The sequence below is a fragment of the Bos indicus x Bos taurus genome, chromosome 10 (genome assembly GCF_003369695.1).
Source record: "Bos indicus x Bos taurus breed Angus x Brahman F1 hybrid chromosome 10, Bos_hybrid_MaternalHap_v2.0, whole genome shotgun sequence".
Lineage (NCBI taxonomy): Eukaryota > Metazoa > Chordata > Mammalia > Artiodactyla > Bovidae > Bos > Bos indicus x Bos taurus.
In genome coordinates this window covers 94,004,336-94,022,565 of record NC_040085.1, presented here as the reverse complement: position 1 = coordinate 94,022,565, position 18,230 = coordinate 94,004,336, and the positions used below count along the sequence as shown (strand labels likewise).

Here is an 18,230-nt window from a genome sequence, read left to right as displayed (position 1 = left end):
ATGTGTGCTATAAATCACATAAATTTTGGTTTGTTGCACAAAAAAGGGGTTCATTATCTTAATCATACATAAACATTTGTATATATAATATGGTGTATATTGTATATATAATATAGTGTACTATAATTATATATAATATAGTTAACTGTTTCTTCCTCCCTCTGAATGTACTTAGAAAAGACAGTTTAGATTTTTTTTTTTTAAAGTGAGTGTGTTTGAAAGTTATTTTGAACTCAGTTTCTTCAGATGAGCTCTTTGGGAAGTCTGGTCTATTAATGGTTGCTTTTACATTTCTTTGTAGTACTGTAAATATAAAGATTAAACAGTTAATATCTTTTCTGTTTGAGTGTATGAATTTATTTGCATATATTCTTTGAAAATGTTACCAGACATGGGAGGGAATCCTAGTGTTTTTTTTTTTTTTTTCTTTCTTTTTTTTTTGTCCACACCACATGGCTTGTGGAATGTTAGCTCCCCAGCCATGGATGAAATCTGTGCCTGTTTCAGTGGAAGCATGGAGTCTTAACCACTGGACCTCAGGGAAGTCCCACAAGTTTGTTTTCTTGCTCACCTGTAATTTATTGTTAGTGAGCTCTTAATCTCTACTTGTGAACAGAGGATAGATGGCCTCTTAAAAAAACTGTGTTATGATTCATAACTCATTTTCCCTGGTTTCCCTGATGGCTCAGATGGTAAAGAATCTGCCTGCAGTGCAGGAGACCTGGGTTTGATCCCTGGGTCGGGAAGATCCCCTGGAGAAAGGAATGGCAACCCACTCCAGCCTTCTTGCCCGGAGAATTCCATGGACAGAGGCTACAGCCCATGGGGTCGCAAAGAGTTGGACAGACTGAGCGACTAACAAACACTTTCACTTTCCTGCCAATTTTGCTTCCTTGATCAGTACTGCTTTTGGTCTGTTTTTGTGTTGGTGGGTCAGGAATGAAGCAATTAAAAAGGTTAAAATGAATTGTTATGGTTTGTAAATGTAATTTTTGTATGTTTTTTGTTTTTGACAGCCGATTTATTTTGCATATTCCCAGCGAGGAAAGAGACAATGCTATCCGAGTGTGTTTTCAGATTGAACTTGCCCATTGGTTTTACTTGGATTTCTACATGCAGAACACACCAGGATTACCTCAGTGTGGGATAAGAGACTTTGCTAAAGCTGATATCCTTTTTATTACTATAATGACTGTCTTTCATTCTTGTTAATAAGATGTTTTAGCACAAATTTTCTTTTGCCTATCTTTGAGATTTATAATCTTTTAAATAAAACATAATGATTTCTAAAATTTGTCAAATACATAAAGCATATACATACGGTTTGTGCCTGATGGTGGTAGGCACAATTTGATAGCAGGGCTGTACCTTGGTATTCCTGGGGGTGGCTCCAGGACCTCCCCTTCTCTCCAGGATACCAGAATCCATAGATGTCCCTTGTTTAGTCACTAAGTCGTGTCCAGTTTTCTGTGACCCCATGGATTATGTAGCCCATCAGGCTCCTTTGCCATTGGATTTCCTACGTGAGAATATTGGAGTGGGTTGCCATTTCCTTCTCCAGGAGATCTTCCTGACTCAGGGATCAAACCCACGTCTCCCGCATCGGCAGGAGGGTTCTTTACCGCTGAGCCACCAGGGAAGCCCGCTCAAGTTTCTTTGATGGTGTAGAATGGCATGGTAGAGTCAGCCCCGCTATCTGTGGGTCACACATTGTTGCAGGGAGAAGTCAGTTCTGACTCCATGTTGAAACTGTGTCTTTGACTTGCTTTACATTGCCTTTGTTATTACTACAGTCATACATAATGGCCTGCCTCGGAGAAACCTGCCTCTCTGCCTGACTGTTAAAGTGCCTTTGTTCAGAACCAGCCCCTCTCCCTGCCACCTGTAGTTGGCAGGAAGGAAGAAATGAACACCCGCCTGAGGCTGGCCATTCTAGGAGATAACTTGCAAGATTAATAGTCTTTTTACTTTGTTTCCTCACCTCCCCCCATCTCTCTCTATAAAAGAACCTGGCATCTAGACCCCGGTAAAATGATTATTTTGAGACATTAGTTGGCCATTTTGGTTAGCCTCTGAATAAATCAGATTCCTTGCCTCAGCCTTGTGTCTTGGACTCATTGGCCTGTCATGTAGTGAGCAGAGTGAGCTTGGACTTGGTAACACCTGTCGATACTGGAGTGACAACTGTATTTTTATTTATGTTGAGGACCCCCTAAAATGTACAGTGATAATTAGAAATAAATTTGATTTTCTTTTCTTTCAGATATAGCTAGACTGTTTCTAGAACTGATCTGTTTTTTTTTTTTTTTTTACATTCCTCTTGCTGTTCCACTTAACTGAATGATCTTTATTGAGATTACTGCCTTTCTGGTATAGATATTCGTAAGTAATTATTGAATACTTCCTGTGTTCAAAACAGTTTTTGGTTTTATGGCAGATTGCTTGCCTTCTGAGAAGCTTTTGTTCCTCCCTATTTACAAATAAGATAGAAACTTGTCATAAAAGATTCACACGAATATTTAAGATTATAAAAGGAAGCTGTGTCACAAGGCCAAAAACCTGGTAAATTGCTAATGCTCTTGATACTGTTTTTAGAATTTGGCAGAAGGTGGAAAGTTTTATGCAAGTTTAAGCAAGGCTGTGTTTTAAAGGGAATGTAGAATTTTCATAAGCAGGCTGGAGTGGGAAATACATTGCAGATAAAGAAAAGGGATGGAGCAAAATTGGGGAGTTGGAAATGATAAGCAATACCTTGGAAAGTAAATTTTTACTAAGATTCTTACAGGGGTCTAAGAGGAGATAGGGACGGAAGTTATGTAGGGGAATTTGTGAGTTTTAGAGCCAAAATGCTTTGATTTTTATTCTCTTGGTCATTGTTTTTCAGCATAAACCATGTGTTGACGTGGAACTATACCCGTAAGTGCACTGTAGTACACTAGAGGGAGTGGGAAGAGGTGATTTAAAATAACCCTCATACTCAACTCCCTGTGCTTTTTCTTAGCTGCATGAAATAAGGAACCCCTGCAGAAAATGAATGAAACTGTTTATTCTATATAGCTGTTAACCTTTGAAACTTTTTCAGCAAGTATGGAGAAGTAAATGAAAAAAGGAGGAATAGAAGTATTGTGGAGCACTATCTTTGTTAGAGTCTTGGTAGCCGATTTTATGAGGAAATCATAGACCACTGTTTTTAAGGAGCTATAATCTAATTGGAGAAACATGGATAAAATAAGAAGGCTGTCTTCTTTGGTTTTGGTCTGTTTTGCATGGACTTGGGGGTCTTACAAGAGCAACTGTACATATTTTGGGGTTCTGGATAAGATTTTGTGCTTATCTGGATAATCTGGATAAGATTTTGTGGTGGTTTAGTCACTAAGTTATGTCCGACTCTTCTGACCCCAGGCAAGAGGTTGGAATTCTCCAGGCAAGAATACTGGAGTGGGTTGGCATTTCCTTCTCCAGGGGATCTTCCTAACCCAGAGTCTCCTGAATTGCAGTTTTTCCTGAAACACAATTGCAATTGTGCTTATATATATGAATTTTTAAAACTTTCCATATTATTAAAAAAAAAGTGCCCCTGTTTTAGTTAAGTTTCTTCTAATTCACTACGTGGAAGAAAAAGCTTCTTCTAATGTGGTAGACTCCATTAAATAATTGAGTGCTTCCTCTGTGCCAGGCATTGAACAAGGTATATTTGGTTGCTGTCTTTAAGATGACAGGCAGGAAAGGACGTGATTACACTAAAGTCTGATAGGTTTTGATAAGGTAGCCTAGGGTTCATTAGAAATAGTGAAGCGAGTAATCCCACTCCAATTTGAAAATAGATAAAAATCTTCTTTGGAGGCAGAGTCTAGTGGGCTGTATTTGTCTGGACTTTACCCATAAGGGTAATAAAAGAATGTAGGAGATTAAAAAAAGACTTCAGGAAAAAAGTGTAACTTGCAGAGAAGTGGAAAGAATGTTAAATCAAGTGCCATCATGCCCTTTCTGTGTATTTGCCCGTTGTTAACGTTTTGCCACATTTCTTTACTTCTCTCTAGGGACGTTTTGAAAAACATTCCTGAGACAGTGCAGGCAGTGAATTGGAGGAACATCAGATTGAAAGCCTAGTTAAGATGCTGTTTCATTAATTTATGAGAGAGAAATGGAAACTTCTGATAGAAGTGAATAGAAGATACTAAATTTCAGTGATATTTAGGAGGTAAACTTTGTCTTAACTTGAATGTCTGAGGAGAGGTAGAGGAAGGAGTCAAGGATGGTATCCAGGTTTCTGATCTGAGCGATTGAGTGGATGGGTGTGCCGTTCCATTTGTAGAGAAATAAAGGAGAAATTTTGTGGGGGCATGACGGACGCACTGATCTGTGGTACCTGTGAGACTAGAGTAAAAGTTAATAGTATGAATTCTGGAGTCACATTCCTCGCGTTACCATCCCATCTTTGCCATTTACCAGTCGTGCAGCCTTGGACAAATAGTAGGGCTTTTCTCTGACTCTGTTTTCTTGTGTTAATTGTGCATAGTCCTGTGACTTTTCTCTAGTGGCTACTCAGGTATAGCACTTAACTGAGTATGTGCCAGTAGTACTTGCCTGAGTATATACTACATACCCCAGTATGGGTATAGCTTGACTGTCCTGGACTTGCTTCTGGGTTGAGGTTTTGCTGGGGAGCTATATTCATAACTGTGGCAAAAGAATTTTGAATATTGCTAAGACATTAATTAAAGTGATGGACCGTATTGTGGAGAGAAGAAAATAAAAGCCAGAGGGTGCTAATATGGAGACAGGAGAACAGTCAAAAATAGATGTAGAATAACCATATATTGTGACTACTTAAAAGACTGCTGTAGAAAATTATGGCCAAGATGTTTTATTCTAATCAGAGTACTGTAATAGAACTATTACAGTTCTGTTGTGTTGCCATCAACAACACCTTGTTGATGGCAAGGTGCAGATTGTTGCTGTGGGAGTTGGTCCCAGAAGTGGGCGTGGATGTGAAGGACAAGGAATACAGGGAACTGGGGCTACAGCTTGACGAGTTGTCCCGAGAGGAAATTGATGTCTGTGATAACAGAAGGATTTTGGATGGCAGTTACAGTGAAATGATTATCTACAGTTAGAGTATATTTTTCATGTTTTTGCAGAAATGTTGAAAAGAGTCTGCTGAAGAATCACTGAATTGTTAAGAAAGGGGATATGTGTAATACAAGTAGATGTATGTGCTTAAAGCTTCTTCCATTCTTTATGTAATCAGTGTGATCTTCAGTCTTTCTCTTAGAAATGTTGGTAAGGCCCAGTAAGCCAAGATTGAAGATGGAAAATAATTTGGTTTGATGGTTAAGAAAATAAGGCAGTAGTCAAATAATAATTTTAGTAAAAATTAGAAAATAATTATCATTACTCAGAGCATATCATAGGGTTTTTTGAGTTAAGTACATTGTCTCATTAAATAAAAGTGGTGTTTAAAAACTCTCCACTCCAAAAAAACCAAAAAACAAAAAACTTTCCACTCCATTGTTGGAATGAATTACTTTATGGACTGTTGAATTTGGAGGAAGATTGAAGAGTTGTCTTCATTGAAGAAATTGATGTCATTTTTGGATTGGGTTCTGTTATTTGCTAATTGTGTGGACTTGAGCAAGTACTTTTCATCATTAATTCCAAATATATCTTGGTCTGCAGTTGATTGGTTCATCAACTTACTCTTTTTATGGTGATTTTGGGGTAGGAAAAAAAATGGGTAAATGAAGAGTATAGATAATTTTCAAGATTATGTCTGTTGATTTTAATTTGTTATTTTTGAATAAGTTGTTTAATGGGTAGAAAGATGAGCTAAAACTTCATTATAGAGACACTAATGCACTGTGAAATTATTAGGAATGTTGTAGGGAGAAGGAAGAGAAAGGAAAAAGACGAGATAAGTGTCTTCCTCTTTGACACTTCCTCTTTGACACTATTGGAAGTTACTTCTATTTCTGGGTTATTTTCATATTTTCCCCCTGTGGTTAATTTTTAATGGAAAAATATCCGTTTATTTAAAAGATATAGTTAGATTAAAAAATAAAATCTGTGGTGACCTAAAACACATAAGGAATTTTTACTAAATATCTTAGACTTTTAATGAGAAATAGCTTTCAGAATTATAGGAAGCTGGAATCTTCCAAAATTCTTCTATAGAGCTTTATGGAATAGTTAATATTATATCCACATGATTTCCCCACTCCCCAAATGAAAGCAAAGACTATTTTTAACCTAGTGCTTGCCTATTTAATACAGTGTTGTTATAGATGGTTGCCTTTTTTGAGCTCTTTGAGAACCTTATTTCTTACTGCACTATAAAACCAAAGCATATTTTTAAACAGAAAAAGGTACAGCTCATAAAATTCGTTTTCATAAAATGAATTTATCGTGATGTTTTTGTTTAACTCAGTAGTTAATGTGAATATAATGCTGACTTCTTTGAGGATGTTGACGTGTGTGTGCTACAAGTTTTCCCTGCACCTTTCTTTGCCTTATCTGTTACAAAACCTTCCTTTCTTACATTAATATAAAAATGAAAAGAGAATATGTAAGCATTCACAGCACTTGAAAACCCTTGAGAATGTCCTCCGTTTGAGAAACACTTATAAATTATAATTTGCCCACAGTTTTCATAATTAACAGTGTTGTAATGAGGCATTTGGTAGCATATGAGTATTGGAAGCCTGAGCATATACTTTACAGGTTTAGGTTTTATTTACTTTAGAAAAAAATTATTTTACTCTGCTCAGTTTTGGAGAGACATACCAGTTTCTTTTGAAACAGGCCATACTTTCCTTAATACTCATATTTACATTTCTCTATAATCCTTAATCTTCATCTTTAAAATGTTTTAAATTATGAAAACAATACATACACATGGTAAAGAAAAATATTCAGCCCTGTAGAGTGGCATGCTTCATTCATTTCTAGTTCTGCTTCCCAGAGTTAGAGTTAGCTACTTCTGCTGCTTCTTTTTTGGGGGAGAAGGGCGGCTGAGAGGCTTGTGGGATCTTAGTTCCTCAACCAGGGATTGAATCTGTACCCCCTGCAGTGGAAGCAGAGTCCTAACTATTGTTCAGCCAGGGAATTCCCACTTCTGGTTACTCTGATGGCTCCTACCTCTTGCTGTGGGTACTGTGCTTATATTTCTTGCTGTCAGTTTCAGTATCTGTTGACTCTTAATATGATAAATTCGACACACTTAGTGATTGTAAGTGCTAACGTGGCCCTGAGTTTTTTGTTGTTAACTTAGGGTGTCAGAGTATGTGTATTCAAAGTTTACTTGATTTGTGCCTAGGCTAAATGCAGAAGTTAGAAATGTTTTGTTCAGGAGAAAAAAAATGTGAAAAGACAAGAAGGATACACTTAACTGAGGTGAAGATGTGAGTAATTGTATACAATAATAATAAATAATATTAATTTAAATAAAAAATGTTTTTTATTAATTTAAATAAAAATATTTTTAATAAAAAATAATAAAATACAAAATTCATTTTAAAAGATCTCTTTCTGTATATATGTGCTTAAATTGTAAGGGAGAAAGTAAATGGCTTCCTTAACACATGGTGTACTCTTCAATCATTGTCCATTTTTGCTGCCTCAAGGTGAAGATGTGGAAAAAATTTTGGATGAATGGAAGGAATATAAAATGGGAGTGCCAACATATGGTGCAATTATTCTTGATGAGACACTTGAAAATGTGAGTGAGAGTAATACAGAATTTTTAAGTGAAATGGTAATCAGCTGTTTTCATCCTAATGTTATATCTATAATGTTCTGAACTGAGGTTTTAAACGTATACTTAGATTTTTAGTGCTACAAGGCCAAAATTTGCATATTTTGTCTGCATTCTGGGTCTTAATAATCATACCTATTGCAGTATGGCATATTGTAAAGGAACTTGATTGCTGAAGAAATACTTTAAAATGGGCAGAATGCCTTTCTTCATAGGAAAAGTAATATTATATCTAGCCTCCTGGAAGATAGTTAACCAAGTAAAATTGTTGGCGATAAGAGTTATCTGAAGTAAGGAGAAAAGCACTTCTGGCTTTTAGAAAGGAATATGGGAAAGGAGAGCAAGTTTTATTTTTACCTCTTGATTGTTTTGCAGGTCCTACTGGTTCAGGGGTACCTCGCAAAATCAGGCTGGGGATTTCCAAAAGGAAAAGTAAATAAAGAAGAAGCTCCTCATGATTGTGCTGCTAGAGAGGTGAGCTACTGCAGTTTGATGCGTTGGGTGGCTGTGCTTTGAGTGTTGTTTTAGCTTTGGAGACTGGACTTGTTTGGATCATTTAGTCCTCTTTCCAGAACTTGAATGCCTGCATGGAGTAATATCTTTTGTTATGTAACTGTTAATTTGTTTGTCTACCTCTGTCATTTGTTCTTCTCTCATTTGTTTCATTTTCTTTCATTGTACATATTTTATTTTATTATTTAACCTTTTTTGTAATATCCTTTCCACTTTTCCTTTTAGAATTGGATTAAATATTTAATTGGATTAAATAAATAGATTAGTTAAATATTTTGGCTCTTATAACCTTTGTTTTATGTTTATAGTCTGGACGTCTAGACAAACGCACAATTTCTGAGACATTTACATTTATTGGTAAAAACCCACTCTAGCTTCCCTCTGCCTGTAGGATGAAGTTTAATTCTTTAAGAATTGAAACTCCGTTTCCTACCCCCAACACAAAACTTAGCCATTCCTAAATTTGTCTGTCTTTATTCTTAGTCAAGAAGAAAATGAAGGAAATGGCAACCCACTCCAGTGTTCTTGCCTGGAGAATCTCAGGGATGGGGAGCCTGGTGGGCTGCCATCTATGGGGTCGCACAGGGTCAGACACGACTGAAGCGACTTAGCATAGCATTCTTAGTCAAATAATTTATTCTTTGTCCTCTGAATTGATTGATTTGTTTTATCCACTAAGCTTTTGCTTATGTGATTTTCCTACCTGGAAACGCCTCTCTTCTGCCCATTCAAATCATAACTGGGTATGTTTGTAGATGGAGGTCACTTTTTCCCCAAAAGACTGCCACAGACTAGCTGTCTGTATGGGGCCTTATTTTCTTATTTGTAAAAGGAGGATGTTCACTCTTACTTAAATTGTTTATCACATGTAACCAGTTGGCTGTAGCCCACAGTAATACATTGTGATACATTGTATACGGTATTCTTATTTATCAATTTACACCAGTACACCTTGTCCTTGACATTTGAGGAGTTGAGCTATGAGGAAATATGATAAAATGGAAAGAGAACTGGACTAGGAGTTGAAAGGGGTTTGTTCCATTATAGTTTTAGTATATGTTGCTCAATAGCCTAGAGAAACTGGACAAATCTCTCTGTAAGATATAAAATTATTAGGAGTCTAACTCAAGGACTTGTTTCTAAAAGCAAGATATTCATAACTAGAAGTGGTATCTTCCTAGAGTCTAAGCTGGTAGTGATTGAATTTTGAGATTTTTTTTTTCGAGATGGCAGTATGGATTTTGTAGCATATTTTATTTGAATCTCTTTTTTTTTTGCTCCATGTTTTTCTAGAGCAGTGTTCACCGCCTGGTTCGAGTCTATTTGTTAGTGAGGGATAATAGTTAAAATTCTTAAAAACCACTAGTGGTCATTTACTGTAGAAAAAGTATCAATGCTTATTTACTTTGGAGTAAGATTTTTAAAATGACTGAAAATGCTGCATTTTAAATTGAGTGTGGAACAGCTTATCTGAGCAAGTATTTTGCAACAGCTTATAGCAAAGACATTTTATGCCCACCCTTTAAAATTGATAACTATTTAGGGAGCAGGTGAGGAAATGCCACATCCTCTTAAGAGCTTTTCCTTTATTTTCTGCAGATGGCAGGAGATGAAATGGAGTAGTTAAAAAGTCTTCCCTTTTGTGTCTTCAGTTTTTGTAGTTGTCTTGCTTATAAAGAAAGGCAAAATGGGAGCCATACTGTCCTACCTGGTGGAGTTAATCCATACGTCTTATACATGGAGTAGACTTCTCCTACAGTAGTGAGATAGTTGTCCAGGTCCAGAAAGAAATATTAACTGCAGTAACAGAAATTTCGGCTAAATTAGGTGGTATGGGCTATCTTCATAATTGGATCTTTCCCGAGGAATCAAATGCCTAATCTTGGAAAACTGAAGAAGGACCCTAGATCCAAGGGCTCTGCCTGCATCTACTGCTGGAATGCTCCATCTCATGAATTTTATACACGATATTATACAGAGTCGGGATGATGCAGAAGTGGGGTATTTGGGATAAAAAGAGAAAGTTAACCTGTGAACCAGGACAGTTTTCACCTTGGTTTCTCTTCTTTGTTCTCTGCTCTGGGATACTGAGATAAAAAGTTATCCTGTCTGTCTGGTGCTGATTCCAGTGGATCACCATAATTTGTAAGAAAGTAAATAAAGTTTATTCTTGGGGCCGGGGGAGTGGGAGAATGGAGAATCCTGTAGGGGAAGATGCAGCCTTTATGGGAAGTTATCTCTATTTTTACAGGTGGGTAACTGAAACAGAGCTGTTGAGTACTCAGTAAGCACAAAACAGAGATGCAAACCCTAGTATTTGGGTTCTGGAGTTCATGTTCTTGGCTGCTATTTAATATATAGACAGTCAGGAATGTTTGTAAATTGGTGAGAATTTCTAAATACATACACAGATGTAAACAGAAGAAACTTGATTTTAAGTACATATATCTATTTCCTGATAACACTTAGCTCTCTTATTTGGACCAATATGAATCTCCCCCCGCCTCCCGTGTTTTAAAGATTTTGTCTTGCTCTGAGGAAACCACAGGTGTACTTAGGAACCACAGTTGATTAATTTCGGGGAAAAAATGTTCCCTTTGATAATAAGAATTAATCCTAACTTCTAACTTTTCTGAACTAAATAATAGCCTCTTTTAGCCGATAAAGGAACTTTTTAGAAAAGACTTTTTTTAATTTCTGTTATTTTAAGGGCTAGAATTTTTAAAGGCAAATCTTTTGATTTTTGTTCCTTTTAAGTGAATGCTTTTCTCATAAAGAACAGATTGTGGAATTAAGGTGTAGCATTGCTGTATTAATCCATTCAGGCTGCCATAACAAAATACTGCAGACTGGGTGGCATAAGCAGTAGACGTTTATTTTCGACTCCTGGAGGCTGGGAAGCCTAAGAGCAAGCTGCCTGTTGGTGGACTTCCTGGTGAAGGCTCTCCCTCCGGCCTGCAGTCAGCTGCCTTGTCTCTGTGTGCCCGCGTGGTCTTCCCTGGGTGACTGAGAGCCCAGGGCGCTAGTTTACCGGTGTCTCCTCCTCTTAAAGGGCACTAGTCCTGTCGGATTGGAGACCCACCTGCATGACCTCATGTAACCTGCACCACCTCCTCACAGGCCCCGTCTCCAAGTACAGTCATTTTGGGAGTTAGGCCTTCCTAAGAATTTTGGAAGGTTCAGTCCATAGTAATTGCTATTTTTGAGTGTTGAAGTATTCAACCAGCCGTCCTAGAGTTGCAGTGTATCCTTCTGCCACTTGGTGGTGCTGCAGCACAATAGAAGCAACACTGAGGGAGGGGGAGCGCCATCAGTCTTAGCTGAAAACCAGATTGTTATTCCATTTATAGGAGTTAATATTACACTTTTCATTTTCACTTGTATGAATACATATGGAGAAGTTTTGTCTTAATTTTTAGCTATCATTAGGCTTAGGCTGATGTGTTAAGCACTTTTTCTCTTGTTTTTACCATGTGTTTTTTCCCTCTGGTTTCTACCATGGGTTTTATTTTAGGTTGCTTAATAACTTTTAAATTTTCTTTATTGTAATTGTATCAGTGTTATTTCATCGTGTATGAGTGTGTAGAAGTGTTTATTTTGCTACAGCAGAATCTGACACCTTCTGTAAGGGCTGTGTGTGTGGACTGGGCTGAAGAATCAGTGGCAAGCAGGCCGCTCAGGGAGAAGCTGTGAATAATCTTCAGTTGAAAGCTAATGGCCGTCCTAATGAGTAGTTTCCAATCTTCTCTTTGATCACTTGGTTCACCTTTGTTAATTGGGTTATTTCTGAACACTTATTCAGTAGTCAAGTAGATGTACGATAGAGATGTGAAAAATGTTCTCTAGGTTTTATTGAAAGGCTGTATTAAGATAATCTTGGTATATTTTTGTTACCAATTGTGGTGAAACAACACCTGTTTTTGAGAACATGGAATACTTGGCAGTTCATATGTGGTTTCGAGATTTCATGTTGCTGCTTATTATTTGGTAGAACAGCATTTTATTATAATGACACTTACTTTAATGTGCCCTTATGTGATTTAATCTTGATAGAATTTGTACAGAGGAATTACTGGTTTATTCTACCACTTGTAGGCTTATAGGACATAGATTTTAGGCAGAGGATTTGATTGTCTATGCTGGTGTTCTTTGGGTAGCACATTTTTTTACTCTTACATAGAGATTTTTATCTGATATCGTTTGAGACGTTAATCCTATTCCATGCGCCAGGAACGTTAACTCTGAATTATCATACAGGAAGGGATTTGATTCACAGAAGGTTTGGTATTAAAAATTGGTTTTAAATTTTATTTTTTTAATTGGTGGGAAATTGCATTATAATTTTGAATTGGTTTCTGCTGTACAGTAATGCAGATCAGTTATGTGTGTGTGTATTTGTGTATGTGTGTGTATATATATAATTTTCCTCCTGAGCCTCCCCACCCATCCCCAGCCATGAGATGACCCCTCCAGGTCATCACAGAGCACTAGGCGGGGCTTCCTGTGTTATTTAGTAGCTTCCTTCTACCTGTTTTATGTGTGATATTGTGTATATAGGATTTCCCTGGTAGCTCAGACGGTAAAGAATCTGCCTGCAGTGCAGGAGGCCCAGGTTTGATGCCTGCCTGGGTCGGGAAGATCCCCTGGAGAAGGAAATGGCAGTCCACTCCAGTATTCTTGCCTGGAGAATCCCATGGACAGAGGAGCCTGGTGGGCTGCAGTCCACAGGGTGGCACAGAGTCGGGCACAACTGAGCGACTGACACTGCACTGTTGTATGTAATTTGCCCCACCCTCGCCTTCCCCAACTGTGTCCACAGTCCCGTCTCTGCTATGTTCATTAGTACCATTTTTCTAGATTGCGTATATATGCGTTAACATACGACACTCGTTTTTCTCTTTCTGACTTACTTGGCTCTCCAGCACAGTCTAGGTTCATCCACCTCACTACAGTTGACTCAAGTTCATTGCTTTCTGGTTGAGCAGTACTCCACTGTGGAAGTGCACCGCAGCTTCTTATCCATTCACGTGTTGGTAGGCATCTAGGTTGCTTCCGCGTCCTGGCCGTTGCCAGTAGTGCTGCAGTGAACGAGGGCCACGTGTGTATTCTGGCACTGTGGTTTTCTCAGGGCGGGAGTAGTGGCCCAGTAGTGGGGTTGCTGGGTCATACGGTGATTTTATTCCTAGTGTTTTAAGGAACCTCCGTGCTGTTTTGCACAGTGGCTGTATCGGTTTATATTCCCACCAGTGCGGGAGGGTTCCCTTTCTCCACACTCTGCAGCATTTACTCTTGGTAGATTTTTTTTGATGATGGGCATTCTGACTGGTGTGAGGCGATAATCTCATAGTTTTGATATGCATTTCTCTAATAATGTGTGATATTGAGCCTCTCTTCAAGTGTTTACTGGCCATCTGTACATCTTTGGAGAAATGGCTGTTTGGGTTCTGCCCATTTTTTGACTGTTCCTTTTTTTTTTTTTTTTTTGATTTTTTGATCTTGAACTGTACGAGCTGTTTATATATTTTGGATATTAACCCTTTGTTGGCTGTAGATTTGTTATCTGTACATAAAAGTGAGCTATTAAAATTTTTTCCTGGTAAATGCTTGTTGAGAATGAGTACCTTATTTTAGAGGTGAACCAATCTTTATCACTTTTAGAATTAAGAAGTCTTGCCCTGTATTATTGGAAAGGGCAATGGCAACCCACTCCAGTACTCTTGCCTGGAAAATCCCATGGACGGAGGAGCCTGGTAGGCTGCAGTCCATGAGGTCGCGCAGAGTCGGAGACGACTGAAGCGACTTAGCAGCAGCAGCATTGTATTATGTTTATTCTAAGTATGGGAGAAATATCAATAACCTCAGATATGCAGATGACACCACCCTTATGGCAGAAAGTGAAGAGGAACTCAAAAGCTTCTTGATGAAAGGGAAAGAGGAGAGTGAAAAAGTTGGCTTAAAGTTCAACATTCAGAAAACGAAGATCATGGCATCCGGTCCCATCACTTCATGGGAAATAGATGGGGAAACAGTGGAAACAGTGTCAGACTTTATTTTTCTGGGCTCCAAAATCACTGCAGATGGTGACTGCAGCCATGAAATTAAAAGACGCTTACTGCTTGGAAGGAAAGTTATGACCAACCTAGATAGCATATTCAAAAGCAGAGACATTACTTTGCCAACCAAGGTCCATCTAGTCAAGGCTATGGTTTTTCCAGTGGTCATGTATGGATGTGAGAGTTGGACTGTGAAGAAAGCTGAGCACCGAAGAATTGATGCTTTTGAACTGTGGTGTTGGAGAAGACTCCAGAGTCCCTTGGACTGCAAGGAGATGCAACCAGTCCATTCTGAAGGAGATCAGTCCTGGGATTTCTTTGGAGGGAACGATGCTGAAGCTGAAACTCCAGTACTTTGGCCACCTCATGTAAAGAGTTGACTCATTGGAAAAGACTGATGCTGGGAAGGATTGGGGGCAGGAGGAAAAGGGGACGACAGAGGATGAGATGGCTGGGATGGCATCACTGACTCGATGGACATGAGTCTGAGTGAGCTTCGGGAATTGGTGATGGACAGGGAGGCCTGGCGTGCTGCAATTCATGGGGTCGCGAAGAGTCGGACACGACTGAGCGACTGAACTGAACTGAAGTATGGTTGTACAGGGTTTCAAAGCTGCCTTTGTTACATTACACTAATGGCCTCATGTTGTACCATTTCTTCTCTTTATAATCCTTCAGCTATAGTCATTCTCAGCTATCTGGAGTATCTTTTTCTTCTTGTCAGTCTTATAAACTTCTAGTCATCTTTCAAGTCCTAGCCCAGGTTTATCCACAGGATAGGACCCTGCTTATGACAGCCTTCCAGGTGACTACCCCAGCTCACACCTCACACCTCACCTGTGCCCAGGGCTGAGTTGATGTTCAGTCGCTCACTCGTGTCCCAACTTTTTGTGAGCCCGTGGACTGAAGCCCACTAGGCTCCTCTGTCCTTGGGATTTTTCCAGGCAAGAATACTGGAATGGGTTGCCATTTCCTTCTGCAGGCATCTTCCTGGACTAGGGATCAAATGGGCCTCTCCTGCATGGGCAGTTGGGAAGCCCCTCAAGGCTGAGGTAAGCATCCTGATTCTGTATTCCCATGGCACCCACCTACTTTCTGGCATGTATATCATACCACAGTTATCATTTCTTTTTAAGATGGAGCTCTTGAAAGAGCAGTGCTTGCTTTATTCATTTCTGAAATCAGTGCGTAGGATAGGATAGTACCTGTCACTAAGCACACAGATATATTTGAATGAATACACTAAAACAACCTTACCATTAATTACATGTTAGTCTTTAAAATTGTGTTAATGTTATAGTAAGAATAATAAAAAGAATAGACCCACCTGTTAATATTTTGCCATGTTTGCTTTATTACTTTTGATACATATGGGTGTATGGTTTTTATTATTATTGCTAGATAATTTAGGAGTAAATTGTAGACATAATGTCTCTTAACCACTATTACTGCATGTATCAATAAGTTTAAAGAACTAGAAAGTTCTGTTACATAATCACGGTGTAATTATCAAATTCAGGAATGGGTTTGAAAGGTTCTTTTATCTAACGGATAATTGAGTATTCAGATTTACTAGTTGATCCATTATAGTCCTTTTCTGCAGTTTCCACCCCTTCTCCCATACAGGATCCTATCCCAGGCTCCTGCCCTGTGTTTGCATTTAATTGTTGTTTTGCAGTCTTTAATCTGAAACAGGCTCTTAGTCCTTCAGTGCTTGTTTTGTTAAGCATGTATTCATTTAGATTCTGTTTGTAACAAATAGGGTCTGCTTACAAAGAACTTAGATTATACAATTTACTTTTAGCATAGCTTTTAATTATTTTACAGACATATGTGACGGGTAGGTATTCTAATTTCTGATTATAAGATATTCAAAGAAGAGAGTTAAAGAGAATAACTGTAAAAATAGAATTAAGAACCATGTAAAAATTATTTTTTAAGCTTTTTTTGTTGACGGATAAAAGCATAAAATAAACTTAGCAGGTTATTAATTTTTATGTATGTACATGCCTGTGAAACCACCATCCAGGTCAAAGAATATTTTCAGCAGCTCAGAAGAGTCTTTGCTGCCCCTTCTTTTTTTAATTTTGGCTGCACTGGGGCTTGGCTGTGGCGTGGGCTCCTTGTTGCTGTGCGAGGGCTTTCTTCTGTTGTGGAGCTCTGGGGCTTTCGGGCTTCGGTGATTGCAGCTCCTGGGCTCTGCAGTGCCAGCTCGGAAGTTGTGGCACATGGGCCCAGCTGCTGCATGTCATGTGGAACCTTCCCTGACCAGGGATCCAACCTGCATCCCCTGCATTGGTGGGCAGACTCCCAACCACTGGCCCACCAGGAAAGTCCTCCTGCCCTTTCGGATCAGCACCTACTTTTCCCACATTTCCTGGAAGGAACCACTGTTTTGACTTTTCTGTTACCATCGATTATTTTTGCCTGTTCTGAGCTTCATATAATTAGGATTTCGAAATAGCTATTCTTTGTGTTTTTTTTTTTCTTTCTCTAATTTTATTTTATTTTTAAACTTTACATAATTGTATTAGTTTTGCCAAATATCAAAATGAATCCGCCACAGGTATACATGTGTTCCCCATCCCGAACCCTCCTCCCTCCTCCCTCCCCATACCATCCCTCTGGGCCGTCCCAGTGCACCAGCCCCAAGCATCCAGCATCATGCATCGAACCTGGACTGGCAACTCGTTTCCTACATGATATTTTACATGTTTCATTGCCATTCTCCCAAATCTTCCCACCCTCTCCCTCTCCCACAGAGTCCATAAGACTGTTCTATACATCAGTGTCTCTTTTGCTGTCTCGTACACCGGGTTATTGTTACCATCTTTCTAAATTCCATATATATGCGTTAGTATACTGTATTTATGTTTTTCCTTCTGGCTTACTTCACTCTGTATAATAGGCTCCAGTTTCATCCACCTCATTAGAACTGATTCAAATGTATTCTTTTTAATGGCTGAGTAATACTCCTCAAATGTATTCTTTTTAATGGCTGAGTAATACTCCATTGTGTATATGTACCACAGCTTTCTTATCCATTCATCTGCTGATGGACATCTAGGTTGCTTCCATGTCTTGGCTATTATAAACAGTGCTGCAATGAACATTGGGGTACACGTGTCTCTTTCCCTTCTGGTTTTCTCAGTGTGTATGCCCAGCAGTGGGGTTGCTGGATCATAAGGCAGTTCTATTTCCAGTTTTTTAAGGAATCTCCACACTGTTCTCCATAGTGGCTGTACTAGTTTGCATTCCCACCAACAGTGTAAGAGGGTTCCCTTTTCTCCACACCCTCTCCAGCATTTATTATTTGTAGACTTTTGGATCGCAGCCATTCTGACTGGTGTGAAATGGTACCTCATAGTGGTTTTGATTTGCATTTCTCTGATAATGAGTGATGTTGAGCATCTTTTCATGTGTTTGTTAGCCATCTGTATGTCTTTTTTGGAGAAATGTCTATATCTCTCTCTCAGTGTAATGCTTGTGAGATTCATCTGTGTTATCGTGTATATTAGCAGCTGGTTCTTTTTAATCGCTCTTTGTAATATTGCAGTGTACAAATATACCACAGTTGTTTATCCATTCTTTTATGTATTGGATTGTATCCAGCTTTTGGCTATTAAGGATAAAACTGGTATAAATATGGTGGTACATGTCCTTTGAGGAAAATAAGCCTTCGTTTCTCTAGGAATGGAATTACTGAGTCATAGGGAAGTTGCCAGTGGTTTTCCAGTTGGTTGAACCCATTTATATTCCGACCACCTGCATATGAGAGTTCTTGTTGTCCTTGCCTACATGTAGAATTACCGACTTTAAAATCTTTATCCCATGTTCATGGATTATGAGAATTAATATTGTTAAAATGCCATTACTGCCAAAAATCATCTCTAGATTCAGTGTGATCCCTA

General features: G+C 38.6%; 1 protein-coding gene across 1 annotated transcript in view; it reads left to right on the top strand.

The window, feature by feature from the left end:
* The window catches only part of DCP2 (decapping mRNA 2), a 55,901-nt gene that overhangs the window by 10,916 nt on the left and 26,755 nt on the right, over window positions 1-18,230 (top strand). Inside the window, exons 2-4 of the mRNA XM_027552592.1 lie at window positions 1,017-1,168; window positions 7,590-7,717; window positions 8,129-8,227. Coding sequence (XP_027408393.1) covers window positions 1,017-1,168; window positions 7,590-7,717; window positions 8,129-8,227 — 379 coding nt within the window. The remainder of the gene's footprint in view (window positions 1-1,016; window positions 1,169-7,589; window positions 7,718-8,128; window positions 8,228-18,230) is intronic.